The 17,032-nt window shown below is 38.9% G+C and overlaps 1 protein-coding gene across 1 annotated transcript in view; it reads left to right on the top strand.

The window, feature by feature from the left end:
• The window catches only part of LOC140465519 (uncharacterized), a 40,473-nt gene extending 34,062 nt beyond the window's left edge, over window positions 1–6,411 (top strand). Inside the window, exons 12-13 of the mRNA XM_072561059.1 lie at window positions 858–1,110; window positions 6,402–6,411. Coding sequence (XP_072417160.1) covers window positions 858–1,110; window positions 6,402–6,411 — 263 coding nt within the window. The remainder of the gene's footprint in view (window positions 1–857; window positions 1,111–6,401) is intronic.
• Window positions 6,412–17,032: the final 10,621 nt, after the last annotated feature.

The following is a 17,032-nucleotide window of genomic DNA, read 5'->3' as shown; positions in this document are numbered from 1 at the left end:
ACTGCTTGACATTGTCTCTACCAATCAGAATTTACTTGCCAACTAATAAGCATTCTCTTTTCATAAAGTATAAAGTATTGATTCTCTTTACTTGGGTTTTCTTGGAAAAGCAAGATAACAAGCTTCAAGAGAACATTACCATTTTTCAGCAATATTCTTTGTAAAAATTTCATTGAAGTTCTGACAAAGTAAATTGGGAGATTAGAGAACCATCCTTGACATTTTCAGGTGCAGATGGTAATGGTGGATCCATAGCCAATGAATGTTATGGATTCATGGTCATTACTTAATCTTGCTTTTCAAATAAGTGAATCAAACACTTTCTTCCATTGCCTATTAAACTAAAAATTGGGTGGATGTGTTGGAGTTTTGGCATCTGGGCTGAAAATGTCTAACAGATGAGTTGAAAGTTTTCTATGTTCACTAAATCTATTGTTGTGATACAGAATAATTTTTAATCCCTCAAAACTGTTTGAAATGGCCATGTTCACGCAGCAGAAATTCCACCTGTAATTCTCAGCCAGAATAAGTGTATTAATAGCTAATGGAAGAAATACATTGACCCTCTGATACAATTGGGGAATGCTGTTCTGAAGTGTGGTTTTAGACACATTGTTTAGGAATGGAATAGAGAAACATTTACTCTGCTGACTTGCGTTAAACTTTAATTTGATTATGTGGCAGACTTTCATCTTGTTAGATGATCGTTTGTACCATGGCATTTTGGCATAGTGAATTCTGGCATATTTGCTGCAAAGAAGCACATTTTATTAAAACTCTGTAAATCCAGAACTCTATAAATCAAGAAGCATTAGATTGTCAACTTTGTTAAGCAACAATCTTTCCTTGTTCTATAGATAGGATCTTCTGCATGGGCCGATTACGAAGTAATGATGTGAAATCTTGCTTTACAAACCATTGCGAGCTGCAGAGAAACCAAGTTACTGAAACATTTCATAGCACATTTGTTAATCCAGAAAAGGTTATTGAGGACAGGAGCAGACGGAACTTGTGTGTGGTGTCCTTTAAGGCCCCCACAATTCAGAGACTTGGATGTGCTCATTTTACCAAACCTACGATAAGACAAAAGGATCTAAATAATATTGGCAGGTAAGTGCACTGCTGGTCATATGCACTTTTTAATAACCTCTTGGTAGTGGTCTGGAGAGCACATTGCAGACAGCCTTGCTGGAAGGCACATAGTGAGGGGAAGAAAATATTGAACTATGATGCCTCTATAGCCCAATAGTCTACTGATACTGTCTACCCTGATCCATGAACTCTGAACACCAGGTTAATTATAAAGAGATTGCCAATGCAGATGAGATTGTAACCTAGTCTGATTTATTGTCTTCAGGCCAAGACGTGAGAACATGGTAGGCATGTTATTTGAAGCTGTGAGAGAGATTAAGGCAGTATAAATATCTATGAGAGATTGAAGTAGTCGATGTTTGTTTGCTATTGAGAATGAAAAGGGGATGTGTGAGAAGGAGAGAGAGTGAAGGGCGTGTGAAAGAAAGAGAGATGGGGTCAGGCCTAAGTGGGAGAGGAGAGGGTGTGTGTCTGAAAGAGGGAGAGGGGGTGTGAATGTGAGAGAGTGAAGAGAGAGGGATGTGTGTGTGATACAGAGGAGAGGGATGAGTACGTGATAGAAAAGAGGGGTGCTGCGTAAGAGAGAGGAGAGGGATAGTGCATGAGAGAGGGAGGAGAGGGATGAGTGCATGAGAGGGAGGGAGGAGAGGGCTGAGTGTGTGTGTGAGAGAGAGAGAGGAGAAGGGTGAGTGCGTGCGGGCGAGAAAAGACTGGTGAAAGCGCAAGAAGAAAAGCCCGGGATTGTGTGTATGACTGAGAAAGAAAAGGGAAAATTGCTTTCTTTACGCTGTTCAAAAACTTTGCGAAAAATAGGTCATTTTGGATCAGGTGTAAAAACAGGCTGTTTGCCCTCTAAAATGAGTTTAAGTGATGTTTTAAATATAGCTGGATAAATCCCCCTATTCTCTGTAACAATGGAAGCTTCCTTTCTTTTCTCCAGGAGATAATCAGACCATTTTGACGTTGAGCTGTGAGAGATTTACTTCATTGGGTTATCCATCATTTCTGCAATATTCAATTGTTTCTGCCCTGCAATGTTTCACCCTTGAGAGTCATCCTCCACAACTTCAAACCCACTGCAACTTGCTTTAATTTAAAGACCATAAACTGTATAACAAATTGATTTAGTGAGTGGCATTTATTCATCATCACCCTGTGCTTTTAGAAATGTATCTTGTTACAAAAGGTATTAAATATATTTAAAGATTATAAAATACCACATTGTTACATTAATTTGTTTGTTTGCAAAATACTTAACATTACTCATTTTGGTTCACATCTTCAGTTATGAACCAGTTTATGCCTCCCAGACATTGCAATTTACCTTCCTCCTCACATCCATTTTCTCCTGTTCTCACCTGAAGGCACTTGCTCATTATGAGTTTCACAGATACCCCCTTGAGATTATTATGTGTGTGTAGAATAGTAAGTGCCAATAACATTACTCTACTGTTAAACTACTTCTGCCTACACTTTAAAGATTATTCGTTGACTGTGGAGCACTTTCAAATATCTGTAGGATATTTTAAGATTCTGTATAAGCACAGTTATTTAGAGACTGCCTCAGTGATAATGCATTAGAGTTCATTCAGTAGTCTGGGTGACTCTGGCTGCATGCATGTTGTCTTTTGGAGCTATGGATTGCAATAGTTGAAGGTCCAACATGCTTGGCCACCATTTTGAATGTATCTTCTTCAGCCATCAAGTCCTGAGGTAGCATTCAAGCTCAGAACTTTTAGCTCGGAGGCAGGGATGCTATTCACTGCACCTCCCAGTACTCAGAATATCAGTCTGGATTATATGCTTATGCCTTTGGAATGGGACTTGAGCCCATGATCAACTGAGTGAGAAGCAAGAGTACTGTCCACTGAGCCACAACTGACTTTCAAAATTGTTTTTTCTCATGCTGGTGCTTATTTTCAGAAATGGCAGCAGGCAATAATGGATCAATCACAAAGTACCACCTTCCCCATTTAAAGTCAAGTTAATGCCTATTGTTGTATTGCTATCTAGATCCCAAGCAAGACTACTCGGCCCTTGTCACTCAATCATTGCTCTTGGACTGGAACATCTGACCTGATGCCAGCGTATCTGTTGTCTGGTGTTAAAATTCAACCATTTATGATACATTGACCAAAAATCTTCAAAGAAAATGAAACATCTACTTGACTGCACTGTGTTAGGTCTTTAATTGTCAGTGACTCCAGACCAAATCTGCAAAGTTGCCAATTCTACCCTATAACAATGTCTGCATATTGGGAGCACAACTAAATTCAGTGAGGCTTGACAACCATTTGCATTGATCCAAAAGCTGTGCCTAGTCTAACTTCTAGACCATCATGCGACACATTAGCAGACCAGTAGAAACCTTCAGCCATGGCTTGCCAGTCCAGCTAAATGTTGAGCTCTGAGTTCACTGAATTTAGCTATTAAAATACATTGCGTAGAAAGTTATTTTGATGTGACAAAAGCTTTCATTCAACTTCACAGCAAAGAAGACCTCACAGTGCACCTGTGTACTCCTCTTGCTGAGAATTCTTCTACCCTCCTTCCTATTATATTCCTGCAAGTCTGACCACCCTCACACCCTCCTCAACTGCATTTTCACAATTAGCACAGAAAATCCTTGGCTAGGAAAATAACAGACTTGACACAATGAGTGTGGGTTATAAAGCAGTATTGTCCAATACATTAGCCACTCACCACATGTACCTTTCCAGATGTAGAAAATTGCATTTCTGATTAGTAAATAAGAAATGTGTAATAGACTCAGTCATTGGGCCGTGATGTCAATAATCACATCTGAACTGTTATATGCATGTGAACTTTAACCCTTTTGTGTGCATTTGGTTTAAAAAAAGTAAGATGAAAATCAGAGTACACAAGTGTTTATTGATCATTGTGAGTGAATTTACATCCTTGGTTACTGAATGATAACAGATGTTTGTTAAATAAATACACATGAAGTACATTTACCTGCATTTGTGTAAGTTGGTTTCTACTAAAATTAGGAAATGTAACCAAAAAGATGTTGATGTAGTCACATTCTCACTAGTCAGAATTTTCTATTGGCAAACTCATAACTAGTACACTTCAGAAATACCTCAAAGGCACATGGGGATGGTTATGTTGCACCCATATGATATAAATTATGATACATTGAAAAGCTTTTAATATGTCATCATGCTTGTTGTCCTGTCACTGTAAAACAGCAGTGCACAGTCAGCTTTTTTACAAAGGCTTCAGACTGTACAGTAGTATGTTTAACTATAAGGATGATAAAGTCTTTTGGAATTTCCAGATCATCCAGCTCATTCTGTTAGAAACAAACATGTTTGTGTATATGTAAGCATGTATACATGAATGTGTGTATGTGTTTGTCTGAGTAAGAGAGTTTATGAGCATGTGTGTGTGCACACGCACATATTCGCACACGTTATGTCAGACTTGCAGTTTGTCCAGATTCACTATTGGCAAATCAGTAAAACTCGTACATCATAATGATGTGCAAAACTTGGGAGAAGAATCCTTTCTATTGCACTAGTGTCAGAATCACTTGGGTAACATTGGAAATCAAAAGCTAATATTTCTGGAGTTATCACAAATGTGAAAAGTTTTAATCAAACTATCCAAAGTCCACAATTTACCTGGCTGATAAAACCTGCTTAAAAGAAAATGCTCACTAGGTCTACATAATTTTGACAATTAGGGAAATATAAATTGCCAACTTATAATTTGTTGTGATAGCTCTAACTTAAACTCTACACTTCACATACAGACACATATACAAAGACAGAAAAGACATAGATACTAAGGGTGGGAAAAGAAAGGAAACTGAAAGAAACATGGTTTGACAGCACCAGTCCAGACCCCACAGTAGTCAAAGTTTGGTTTCTTCCAATTCCTTTTAGTCCTTTGCTATTGACACAAGGTTTTTTGCACACTGGTGTCGTCTTTCATTTACTGGTTGAAGATTTGCCCCTTTCAAAATCTCTGAAGGTGATTTCCCCTTATTCTTGGAAACACAGAAAATAGGAGCAAGAGTAGGCCATTTGGCCCTTTGAACCTGCTCCACCATTCACTGATCCTAGCTATCATCCACCTCAGTCCCCTGTTCTCACTTTCACCCATACCCTTTGATCCCTTTAGCCCTAAGAGCAATATTGATCAAGGGATTTGCAAAGAAAGGCGAATTGAAATTGTTGGCTCTTAATGGAAACTTTTTGGTACCTCTACAATTGACAGAAAGAACAAGAGAGATAGAGATTTGTTGAGGCTTAAATGTTGCAGTCCAGAGGTTTCTGTGCTGTATTGGCCCCACACAAGCCATGGTCACCTGGTCAGGAGCCAATTTGTGCCCTGTTCACTTGAAACATCAAGGGCATAGTGAAATTCAACTCTTAAAGGACTTATGCCAGTGTTCAATGGATAATGATTAGGTGTGCACCTAACTGACCTTTTATTTAACTCAGGTTACCTTTGAACAGTTCTAGTCTCCTTGCTTTGCCAGCAGAGATTTGTTAAATCACTGCGAAGTGCTTCGTAGTCAATTGAAATGCTTTCTGAAGTGTGGCCACTGTTGTGCAGTTGGTAAAGTGGTAGTCAAATTGTACACCATAGGATCCACAAACATCTGATGGTCAGTTTTAGGGATGTTGGTTGAGAGGGAGGTACATATTGGCCAGGACAACAGGGACAACCTGCCTGGTCGTCTTTGATGTAGTAACAAGAGCATTGGTTTAACATCACTTGCAAAAGACCACCCAAAGACTATGCAGCATTCTCTAATGCTGGGCTGGGCAGCCAAGAGTTTGTGCTCAAGCTGTTCCAGTTTGAATGTCAGGCCTCGAGGAATTCCCGTGCATGTATTTTTTTAGCCTGTCCCAGGATGGATGTATTGTTGAACTTGTGTCCCTCTTCATTGGTGTGTATGGATACTAATGACAGTTGGTCATGTCTTTTGGTGCATGTATCCTGGTGACTAGTTTCCTGCTCCATCATCCAATGTATTGTTTGTTGCAGTCTTTGCAGGGTATGTTGTGTATGATATTTGTTCTACTGGTTGTTGGTATGGGATCCTTTAAATTCATCAGGAGCTGGTTCAGTGTGGTAGTAGGTTTGTGGGCTACCATGATGCCTAGGGGCCGGAGTAGTCTCGTGGTCATCTTCGAGATGTCTTTAATGCATGGCAGTGTGGCTAGAGTTTCTGGGCTAGAATTCTTGTTTAGGCCTGTTGTGTAGGAATCGGTGGACTGTGCTTATTGGGTACCCATTGTTTTTGAATACGTTATATATGTGTTTTTCCACAGCTTCTCGTAGTTCCTGGGTGCAGCAGTATGTTGTGGCTTGTTTAAATAATGTCCTGATGCAGCTTCGTTTGTGGGTGTTGGGATGATTGCTCCTATAGTTGAGTATCTGGTCGGTGTGTGTGGCTTTCCTGTAAAGTCAGTCTTTATTAGCGAGTTGCTTTTAGCTGAGAGGAAGAGAGGCAGAGAAAGAGACTCAGCAGTAGGCAGCTGTACAATATGTAACTTCAGATATTACAGTAGATTAGAAGCTTCAGCATTTAAAGTAGATACATATTTTAGCTTAGCTAACAACTTTAACATATCACAGGATATATTGAGTCAAGGTACCAGGTTCAATGAGCTAAGAAAAACAAGAAAAATTCTGTGATCCATTGGAAAGACAGATATTTGAATTTGTGCATGGTGTCATGCCTCGAACACTGGAATGTTAAGTTTATATTGTTATTATTTAATAAATTGTGTTAGTTTGCTTTCTAGATGAGTAATTGCCCTTTTTGTCAGTATGGTTAAAACTTGATAAGAATGTATTTTTTCCTGGAGCTTAGTTTAGCATCCAACTGTCTCCAAAACTGTTACCATTTAAGAAATTACCATAACACGATACAAAATACTAGACCGTCTGCTGTTAATATGGCCAGTGGCAATCTGGCTTGGCATCAATACAAGCTCCAAGGTTTGTTGAAGATGAGAATGGAGTCATTTAATAGGCACTATTGATCAGAGAGGCAATGCAAACTCATTCCCATGCCAAACTAACTGTAGGCTTGATTTCAGTCTGAGAAAATCAAACAATGATTGAAGTATAGTTCCAGACAGCAGGATAGTTTGAAAGGAGTCCGACTACTGAAGTAAATCTCTGCTTTACCTGTGAAGTATTATCTTTATTGTACATCTTTATGTAGCCCTTAATGCAAACAGTCGGAGGGAAGTTCTGAAAGGATCAAATAACAGAACCCAGGAACCTGCACCAGTTAAGACCTTTGTAATTAACTGAGAATGTAAGTTTTGTGCGCACACAGGGCTCTGATCACTGCCTAATGTACTGTCACATTTCTGCCGAATCATGTATGTTTTTTTTAAACATAGTTTTCTTCTTTCCACTCACATTGTCTTTCTTTTTCTTTCTTTCTCTCTCGTTTTATCTTTCTCCCTTTTATGGGATGTTGCCCGACTAGACTTTTCCAACATGTGGATGATAAGAGGTGTCAGCAGTGTATTTGACTGTGCAGGTATGGGTGAGAGGGTGCTCTTGTCTAGTCTGCAGGTTGAGTTCAACTGCCATGCAAGGCACATGTGACGAGGGTGAAGATTCTGAGTCTAGTGATGTACTGTTAGAGGTTCAGCTTTTTGGATTATATATTAAAATATAACTCTCTGTACTGTCTCAGAGGGATTTAATAGTTCTGTTAATTTTGAAAAAGAGCAGAAGTCATTCATTCTGGCAACCTTGCCAATATTTATCACTCTGAGTAATTAAGGTCTGGAATACACTGCTTGCACTACCCAAAGGGTATTGAGGGATAGGATTTATGAGTATCTGGAAAGACACTGCTTGATTAGGGACAGCCAGCACGGATTTGTGAGGGGTAGGTCTTGCCTTACAAGTCTTATTGAATTCTTTGAGGAGGTGACCAAGCATGTGGATGAGGGAAGAACAGTGGATGTAGTGTACATGGATTTTAGTAAGGCATTTGACAAGGTTCCCCATAGTAGGCTTATGCGGAAAGTCAGGAGGCATTAGGATAGTGGGAAATTTGGCCAGTTGGATAGAGAACTGGCTAACCGGTCGAAGTCAGAGAGTGGTGGTAGATGGTAAATATTCAGCCTGGAGCCCAGTTACAAGTGGAGTTCCGCAGGGATCAGTTCTGGGTCCTCTGCTGTTTGTAATGTTTATTAATGACTTGGAAGAGAGAGTCAAAGGGTGGGTCAGTAAATTTGCAGACGATATGAAGATTGGTGGAGTTGTGGATAGTGAGGAGGGCTGTTGTCGGCTGCAAAGGGACTTCGATATGATGCAGAGCTGGGCTGGGGAGTGGCAGATGGAGTTCAACCCTGTCAAGTGTGAGGTTGTCCATTTTGGAAGGACAAATAAGAATGCGGAATACAGGGTAAACGGTAGGGTTCTTAGTAAGGTGAAGGAGCAAAGGGATCTTGGGGTCTATGTTCATAAATCTTTGAAAGTTGACACTCAGGTGGATAGAGCTTGTAAGAAGGCCTATGGTGTATTAGCGTTCATTAGCAGAGGGATTGAATTCAAGAGTCATGAGGTGATGTTGCAGCTGTACAGGACCTTGGTAAGGCCACATTTGGAGTACTGTGTGCAGTTCTGGTCGCGTCATTTTAGGAAAGATGTGGAAGCTTTGGAGAGGGTGCAGAGGAGATTTACCAGGATGTTGCCTGGAATGGAGAATAGGTCGTATGAGGATAGGTTGAGAGTGCTAGGCCTTTTCTCTTTGGAATGGCGAAGGATGAAGGGTGACTTGATAGAGGTTTATGATGATCAGGGGAATAGATCGAGTAGACAGTCAGAGACGTTTTCCCGGGGTACAACAGAGTGTTACAAGGGGACATAAATTTAAGGTGAAGGGTGGAAGGTATGGGGGGATGGCAGGGGTAGGTTCTTTACCCAGAGAGTGGTGGGGGCATGGAATGCGCTGCCTGTGGGAGTGGCAGAGTCAGAATCGTTGAGGACCTTAGAGCGGCAATTGGATAGGTACAGGAATAGGGGCTTAAGCTAGGACAAATGTTCAGCACAACTCTCAGATCGCAACATGCTGCCTATCTTGTTGCTGAATGTTGCAATTTTATTGTATAATAAAGCATTATTTAAAACATCTATAATCCCTCTGCTCACCTTGCTGGATACTGATTAAACAAGTCATCTCACTGTAGTCATTATCTTCCAATTCGACCTGACTACAGCGGATTGTTAAGGAACCATGCAGTTTGATGTTCATCACAACTAATTCTCAAGGATTTTCCACGCAAAATCAGAACATTCAGCCCAACAGGTTTACACTATATTTATGCACAACATGAAATTACATCTATTTATTTCATCTCACCTCAATCACCAGATCCTTTTTATTTCTTTTTCCTTATCTAGATTCTCTTTGAATGCATTCTGTTTTTAATCTCAGACTACTCCTTCTGATAGCATGTTTCATGTTCGCACCTCTGTGTTCTCCAAAACTTACTATTCAACCTATGAAGGATAGCTTTATAACTTAGATCCTTAGTTTTTGAGATGCTCCCACAAGCTCCCATGTACTTTTCCTATATCTACTGAAAATAAACCCTTCATAACTATCAACCACTTTCACCAAAGTTTTGATCACTAATGCTAAGTCTTGATGACAAATTTTGTTGATTATTTCCTGTGCAATGTTTTGGAAAATTTATGTTGCAAATGGAATTCTATACATGAAGCAAAAATCATTTTCTCTTGCAGCTAGTTGACTAGTTGGATTCAACTGCTGAGCTCAACTCTCGACATGAAACCAACTCATGAACAGGTGTTGCATTTGTACTCAGGAATCATCTTGTTGAATCTATTTTGCAGGTGCTCTAGTCAATTAATTTTAACAGGATTAATGTGCACCTATTTACACATATATCTCTGTATTTTTATAAACACATTTATGCGTATAAGATTTGATTAAAATGAATGACAGTTTTATCTCTTGCTGACAAAAATAATATTGAAACATCTGTTCATTTCAGTTGACAATGTTGTTTTAAGAGCACACTAAATTGCTTAGAGTCATTGAGTCATATCTTATAGAACAAAAGAGATTACTTTGCCTATTGTGTCTGTCCTAGCCCTTTGAAAGAGCTGGCTGATGCATCCCTCTCTCCAGTGTTTCCTCCAAAGCCCTTGCAATTAATTCTATTCCGTTGCACATTGATTTACCATTTGTAAGTTCCCACTTAATCATTTCTTTCTTTCTCCCTTTTTCTCTCATTCCATCTTTCTTTAACTTTTCCTCTTTCCCCCTCTCACTCTGTTCTAGGAGGGTGTTCCAGATCTTAACAATCTTATTAATGAAACAAGCTCTCTTCATTGTTTGTTTTGCCAATTATTCCAAATCAATGACCAAATCTCATTAACAGCAGACTTACCTGAGGAAATAATTTCACACTAATTGCTTTATCAAGACTTCTCACAATTTTTAATATCCCTCTTAGATTCACCCAACTATAGACTGAGGTCAATCCCAATATCTCTGCATTGGTAAATTCAACCATCAGAACATTAAAAAATAGGAACAGAAGTTAGTCAAATTGTCTCTTACGTATGTTTTACTATGCAATGAGTAAACCTCTTCTGTAACCTATCCAGAGCACCACCCCAGCACATTTTGCACAGTGCCTCTGTTGCATCCTCTCCAGGCTCTTCTTGCTATATTTCGGTTTTGTTTTGTTAAGTACGAATGAAAATAAAAAGTATTTACTTGTATTACTGAGGAAGGCTGGATTTGTTTCTCTGATGCACAGTAAATGGCATTTTAAATTTATTGCCACAATGGACTATAAGTTCTGTATTTTAATATGGGGAAAATTAAAGCAATGCTTCAAAGAATTGTAAAATTCTCCCATAGCAAAGAATAACAACTTACATTTATGGACTTCATGATTAACTAGTATTTCACTGTTGTTTAATTGGGACATAGTTCCGGTTGTTTTCGCCACTGGTTAATTTGTTCACAGGATGAATCTAAAATTGTTTTTTTTCCCTTGGCTGCATGATGTAAGATTCTAGTTGGGTTTGTGTGTGATTTTTCACGCACAGGTATTTGAATTTTGCACCTGAAGTTTAAGGAAGATCTCTGCTGAAATCCTGCAGTGCAATGTTAGTCATAAGGCAGCCATTTGGATTTCTCCCTATTTCATTCTTTTATTAAAATAGAGAACAGAGGAATTTATATAAATCACAATATTATTGTATTGTACGATTCCTAGTCACAAGCTAACGACAGCAACTGCAAACAGTATTTATGCAATTCTGTGCAGTATCTCAAAAGACAATGATGTTCTTGAAAACCAGAAATCACACGACACCAGGTTATAGTCCAACAGGTTTATTTGAAGTCACAAACTTTCAGAGCGAAGCCCTTTCATCAGGTGAACTCAGGTGAAGGGGCTACCCTCCAAAAGCTTGTGATTTCAAATAAACCTACTGGACTATAAACTGCTTCAGTGTGATTTCCAACCTTGTCCACCCCAGTCCAACACCGGCACCTCTACATCACATTCTTGAAAACCTATGGGACCATCACCAAACAGAAGTGCATTAGTTTCTGATTCTATCAAGTGAAAAGACTTCACAATGAAAGAGAAAGCTGAAGGGTGACCAAATCGTGGACATCAAGTCATGAAAGAATTTGATAGAATAGAGAAGATATTACTACTTTTGGGGAAACCGAAACTAGAGGTCATAAAAAGAAGATATTCACGAATCAGTTCAATCAGGAATTCAGATTAAACTTCTTTTCTCAGTGTTATTGGAATGTGGAATTGCTACTAATTAGATTGATGTGGAGAATGGTATAGACTTTTTAAGCAATTAAGTAAACATTGGAGAAGAAAGGAATACAAGGATATGAAATACTAAATGCTTAAATGTACAGTGTTTTACTGTTTTATATGTGTATGTGTATATAAATGGGCAGCTATTATGGAGTAAATAAATTGAGTTCAACAGGGATCCACACTCCTGGGAGCATGGTAACAGATCAAACCCTGTAGAAGTTTTGATCTGTGTTCTTCTTGAGTCTTCGTCCATAATGGGACCATGAGGTCAGTGAATTTACCCATAACTATCTCTCAGTTCAAGTTCTTATTGGAAATTTTGCAATTTGAGATGGGGAAATTGCTGTATGTGTAATGGGAGAACTGTTTCTGGTTGAGGAAAGTTGCTAAATGTTGAATTACTTACCAAGAACTACTTAGGCTTATTTGTCACACTATACATGCAAGGTTTATATTGAATTTCCTCCACGTACCTCCCCTGTTCCTGGATTGTCATGTCTTCCACAAATTTCTACATTTGCAAAAATAACTTACAATGGTAGTGCTTTAGTGTTATAAAACACTGAAGTACCTAAGGTACTTAATAGGAACATTACCAAACTACATTTCTTACAAAGCCATACAAGGAGATAACAGCACAAATGATCAAAGTTTGGTCAAGTAATTATCTTTTTGAGGAGGTATTAAAGGAGGTAGAAAGATAGAGAGATTTAAGGAGGAAATTCCAGAACATAGGATATGGGCAGCCAAAAGCATAGCCCCCAATGATGGAGTGATTAAAACCACGAATGCTTGAGGGAATAGAATTGGTCAAGTGAGAGATCACAGGCATTGTAGAGCTGAAAGAAGTTACACAGTTAAGGAGAGGCAAGGCCCTGAAGGGAATTGAAAATAAAGATGAGAATTGTAAAATAGAAGTGCTGCTGGACCGATGCCAATTAAGTCAGGGAGCAGAGGAATGGTGGGTAAATAGGATTTGGTGCAGTGCATCACATAGGCTTGTTTCTGAATTGTAAAATTCTAACTGCTCTACAAAAGTTCATCTAACCCTTCCATTCCTTTCTAACTCATTTATCTATCCCCTTAAATGTATTCATACTATTCATCTTAATACTCCATCTAATGCTAATTCATCTTACCATTGATCATTGATTTGTTTGCAGATTTTTAATCCGCAACATGGGGCACTAAAGTATATTGTACACATATAAGTGAGCACATAACTATATTGAAAAAATTTCTCACAAATTCTGAAATACCTTTTTAAAAATAAGGATGCATTTGCACTATAGCTATATACCAGTATGATACAATACTGCAGCAATGTGTAATTTCAACCTGAATCAGAAGCCAAAAGCCATCTTGATGATGAGAAATCAAGCAAGACAACCTGAAGAGGAAATCTTTGCAATACTTTACATCCAAATTCAATCAGATCCTCGCACCTGATTTACGTCAAATTAGGGCAAACCACTTTAGGCTTCACACTAACATTAAACTTGTCAAGCTGAAATGCTTCATAAAACACAATTTATAAAACAAAACTGAGGAATGCTGATAATTTATTAAGTGTTTCCCACAAACCATTTTTAAATAATTAAAGTATAAAGTATTCGCAGCTATAAAATTATTTATTGGCTTTCCTTTTTATTTAGAATATAAATAACATTGGCCATTTCCTGTGCTGCTGAGAGCTGATCCAGGACTTGATTTTATTGCTGTAGACATATTAACCATTGTAATCTACTGCAGTATTGACACAAAGCTCACTTAGTAATTTGGTACCAATATGCAACAGAAAAAAAAGCTTCACTCAAATCTTCACTTTCTTAATATTGTGTTAATTCAGTTTTTTAATACCTTAAATTCTGATTACACCAAAGTATTTTGTCCAATTGTAGTAAATCTCATGATCTAGCCAGAGGCAACTCGGCCTTCTGAGGACAAAATCTCCAGTTATGCTATTTTGTGCTTGTCATAGATACAGTACTAAAAAGGTCATATGCCTGCCATTAAATGTTACTGAATGCCTGACGACAGCACAATAAAAGTGCTTTACTGTTTTAAATGCACAAATTGAACCCTCCTTCAACAGTCCGTCCTTTCAAACTGGCAATAAAGCATGTTACTGGTGATTAAATTCAAATTGACCATTTTTTTTAGAAGTAAAAGTTGCAATTGCTGCATTTTTCCAATTTTCCCCTAACAAATTAAAATCTTTCCTAAGTTCACTCATGTTGTGCCTCTTCAGTTCCTTTAATATTTCATCTACATATCCATCATTTTCACCAGAAGCAGGGAGGTTAGTATTGAAGTTACTAGTGATAATTAGGTAACTATGCCATTAGCAATACATACATTTTTTCTAAAGAAGTAGCAGTAAAATCTAGTTAGTTTATGTATTCATTAGTGTTACTTTTGAAACATCAGAACAAAGAATTTCTATGAAAATTGTAAGGATGTTTCTTTATATCAGCCTCACGGTGTAATTTCAATGTTTACATATCAATAGTCTTAACGGAGCCTAATCCCTTACGTTTGCAACGCTTGTGTCATGTTTTCCAAAAAGGCTATTTTCTATCCAAATAATCCCCAGAATTTGCATAACAGTATTATGGATTAGACAAGTCACAGATGAATGCCACTTTGGTTGATATAATCTTGCACAAGGGACGAAAGTAAAAGACATGATGGAATGCTTGAGACTGGGTATCCAAAAGAGCACAGCGGGCACACCTGGTGATGATATGGAGCGAAGATAACATCCAATGTGTCCTATGACCAAGTATGTGTAACAACAAAGCTTGTCATAGAGGTTGTTTTGTTCAATCCCTGATGTGTGAGTAGCATGAATGAGCATAACATGACAGAATTATTGGAAGTGTTGGCTGTGACATGGTGTGGAAACTAGGTGTTATTCAATCATGAGATGGTTTCGATCACAGGTATTAAACAAAACAAACTTGTCACATATCAAATGTGATTTAAAATTCCATAAGATTACATCACTGCAATGATTAATTTTTATGACTCAAAGTGATACTGGTTTCCCAAGTGCAGGCGTATCCATTTCTGATATTGGCCACTGATTTCTGGTGGGCACGGTTCATCAATCTGTTGCTCCAATCATTAGAGTGGAAGGGTATGTTTTAACATCAGTTTCTCTTCCACAGTCAGGACAATACTGTTACACGTGGATATATTCTTCCACAGGGAGGCAATGGCCTAAAGGTATTTGGCTAGACCATTAATCTAGAAACTCATCAAATGACCTGGGATTAAATCCTACCACAGCAGATAAGGATCTACCGCTGACTATGAAACATTGTCAATTGTCAGAAAAAAACCCATCTGGCTCACCGATGTCCTTCAGGGAAAGAAATCTGCCAACCTCACTTTGTCTGGCCTACATGTGACTCCAGACCCACAATAATGTGATTGATTCTGAAATGATTCACTCCATTGTACCAATTGTTATGAAGCCTCATCAAAGTAGTGAAACTGGATGGATGAGCTATACACTGGAAAAGACAACAGCAGAAACTGCCCTGTTGACAATGCAAAACCCTCCTTACTAATATCTGGGGCTTCGTGCCAAATGGGGGGAGCTGTCTCACAGACTATTCAAGCAACAGCTGAACGTAGTCATACTCACAGAATCATACCTTACACCATCCCAGACAACACCATTACCGTCACTGAATATGTTCTGTCCTACTGGCAGACCAGACCCACAGAGGTGGCAGCACAGTAAAATACAGTTGGGAGAGAGTTATTCCCAGAGTCCTCAACATTGACTCTGGTCCCCATGAGGTTTCATGGCTGCAGGTTAAACATGAGCAAGGAAACCTCCTACTGGTTACCACATACCATCCTCCCTCGACTGATGAAACTGTACTCCTCCATGTCGAACAAGTTGAGGGAAGTACTGAGGGTGGCAAGAATGCAAGATGTACTCAGGGTAGGGGATTTCAATGCCCACCACCAAGAGTGGCTCAGCAGCAGTATTACTGATAGATCTGGTCAGGTACTAAAGGACACAACTGCCAGACTGGGTCTGCAGTAGCTGGTGAGGGAACAAACGAGAGGGAAAAACATACTTGACCTCATTCATACCAATTTGCTGGCTGAAGATGCATCTGTCATCAGTAGCAGTAACCACTGTTACAACATGGTAAATCCCTCTGCTAATTTAAACCATCCACACAGAAAAGCTCACTTTGCACCGCAATCTGTTAAATTTCAAGTTACAAAGAACTATCCCAAATACCACTATGTAAAGAAAATAATTTACAATGTTATTCTTTAAATCCAAAAGAGAACATTGATAAACAACTATTTATGACTCTTTCTATTGAGCACTCACATTGAACTTCAGCCAGAAAGACCAAATGAATGATCTATCAAGGCCTCCTCCAGTGGTCTCCAGCATTATAGATATTATACCAGTCTTCAGCCAATTCAATTCATTCCATATTATATCAAGAAACAGTTGGAGTCACTGGATACTGGAAGAGCTTCAGGCATGACAACATTCCAGCTCTGAAGACGAGAGCTCCAGAATTTGCTGCACCAGCATCTGCAGTCCTCACTTTCTTCTTGTTGCTCCTCTAACCAAACTGTTCCAGGGTATTACAAACACTGGCATCTACATGACAAGATGGAGAATTGCCCAGGTATGTCCTGTAAACAAAAAGAAGGAACAAATCTAACCCAGCCATCCAGCTACTCTTGGTCATCCGTGAAAAGTGATGGAAGGTGTCATTAACATTGCTATCAAGCTACACCTGCTCAGTAATAAATGGCTCACTGATGTCCAGTTTGGATTTTGCCACTTAGCTCCTGACCTTATTACAGCTTTGATTCAAACCTGGACAAAAGTTTTGAATTGCAGAGATCAGGTGAGAGTGGCAGCCCTTGACATCAAGACTGCATTTGATGATGTATGGCGTCAAGGAGCCTTAGCAAAACTGGAATCAATGAGTGTCAAGGGGCAAACTCTCTGCTGGTTGGATTCATACTTCGGAAGGTCGTTGTGGTTGTTGGAAGTCAGACCACTCAGCTCCAGGACATCTCTGCAGGACTTCCTCAGGGTAGTG

The sequence above is a fragment of the Chiloscyllium punctatum genome, chromosome 42, assembly GCF_047496795.1.
Source record: "Chiloscyllium punctatum isolate Juve2018m chromosome 42, sChiPun1.3, whole genome shotgun sequence".
Classification (NCBI taxonomy): domain Eukaryota; kingdom Metazoa; phylum Chordata; class Chondrichthyes; order Orectolobiformes; family Hemiscylliidae; genus Chiloscyllium; species Chiloscyllium punctatum.
Note: the sequence above shows the minus strand (reverse complement) of the source record. Positions and strands in the feature narration are given on the sequence as shown.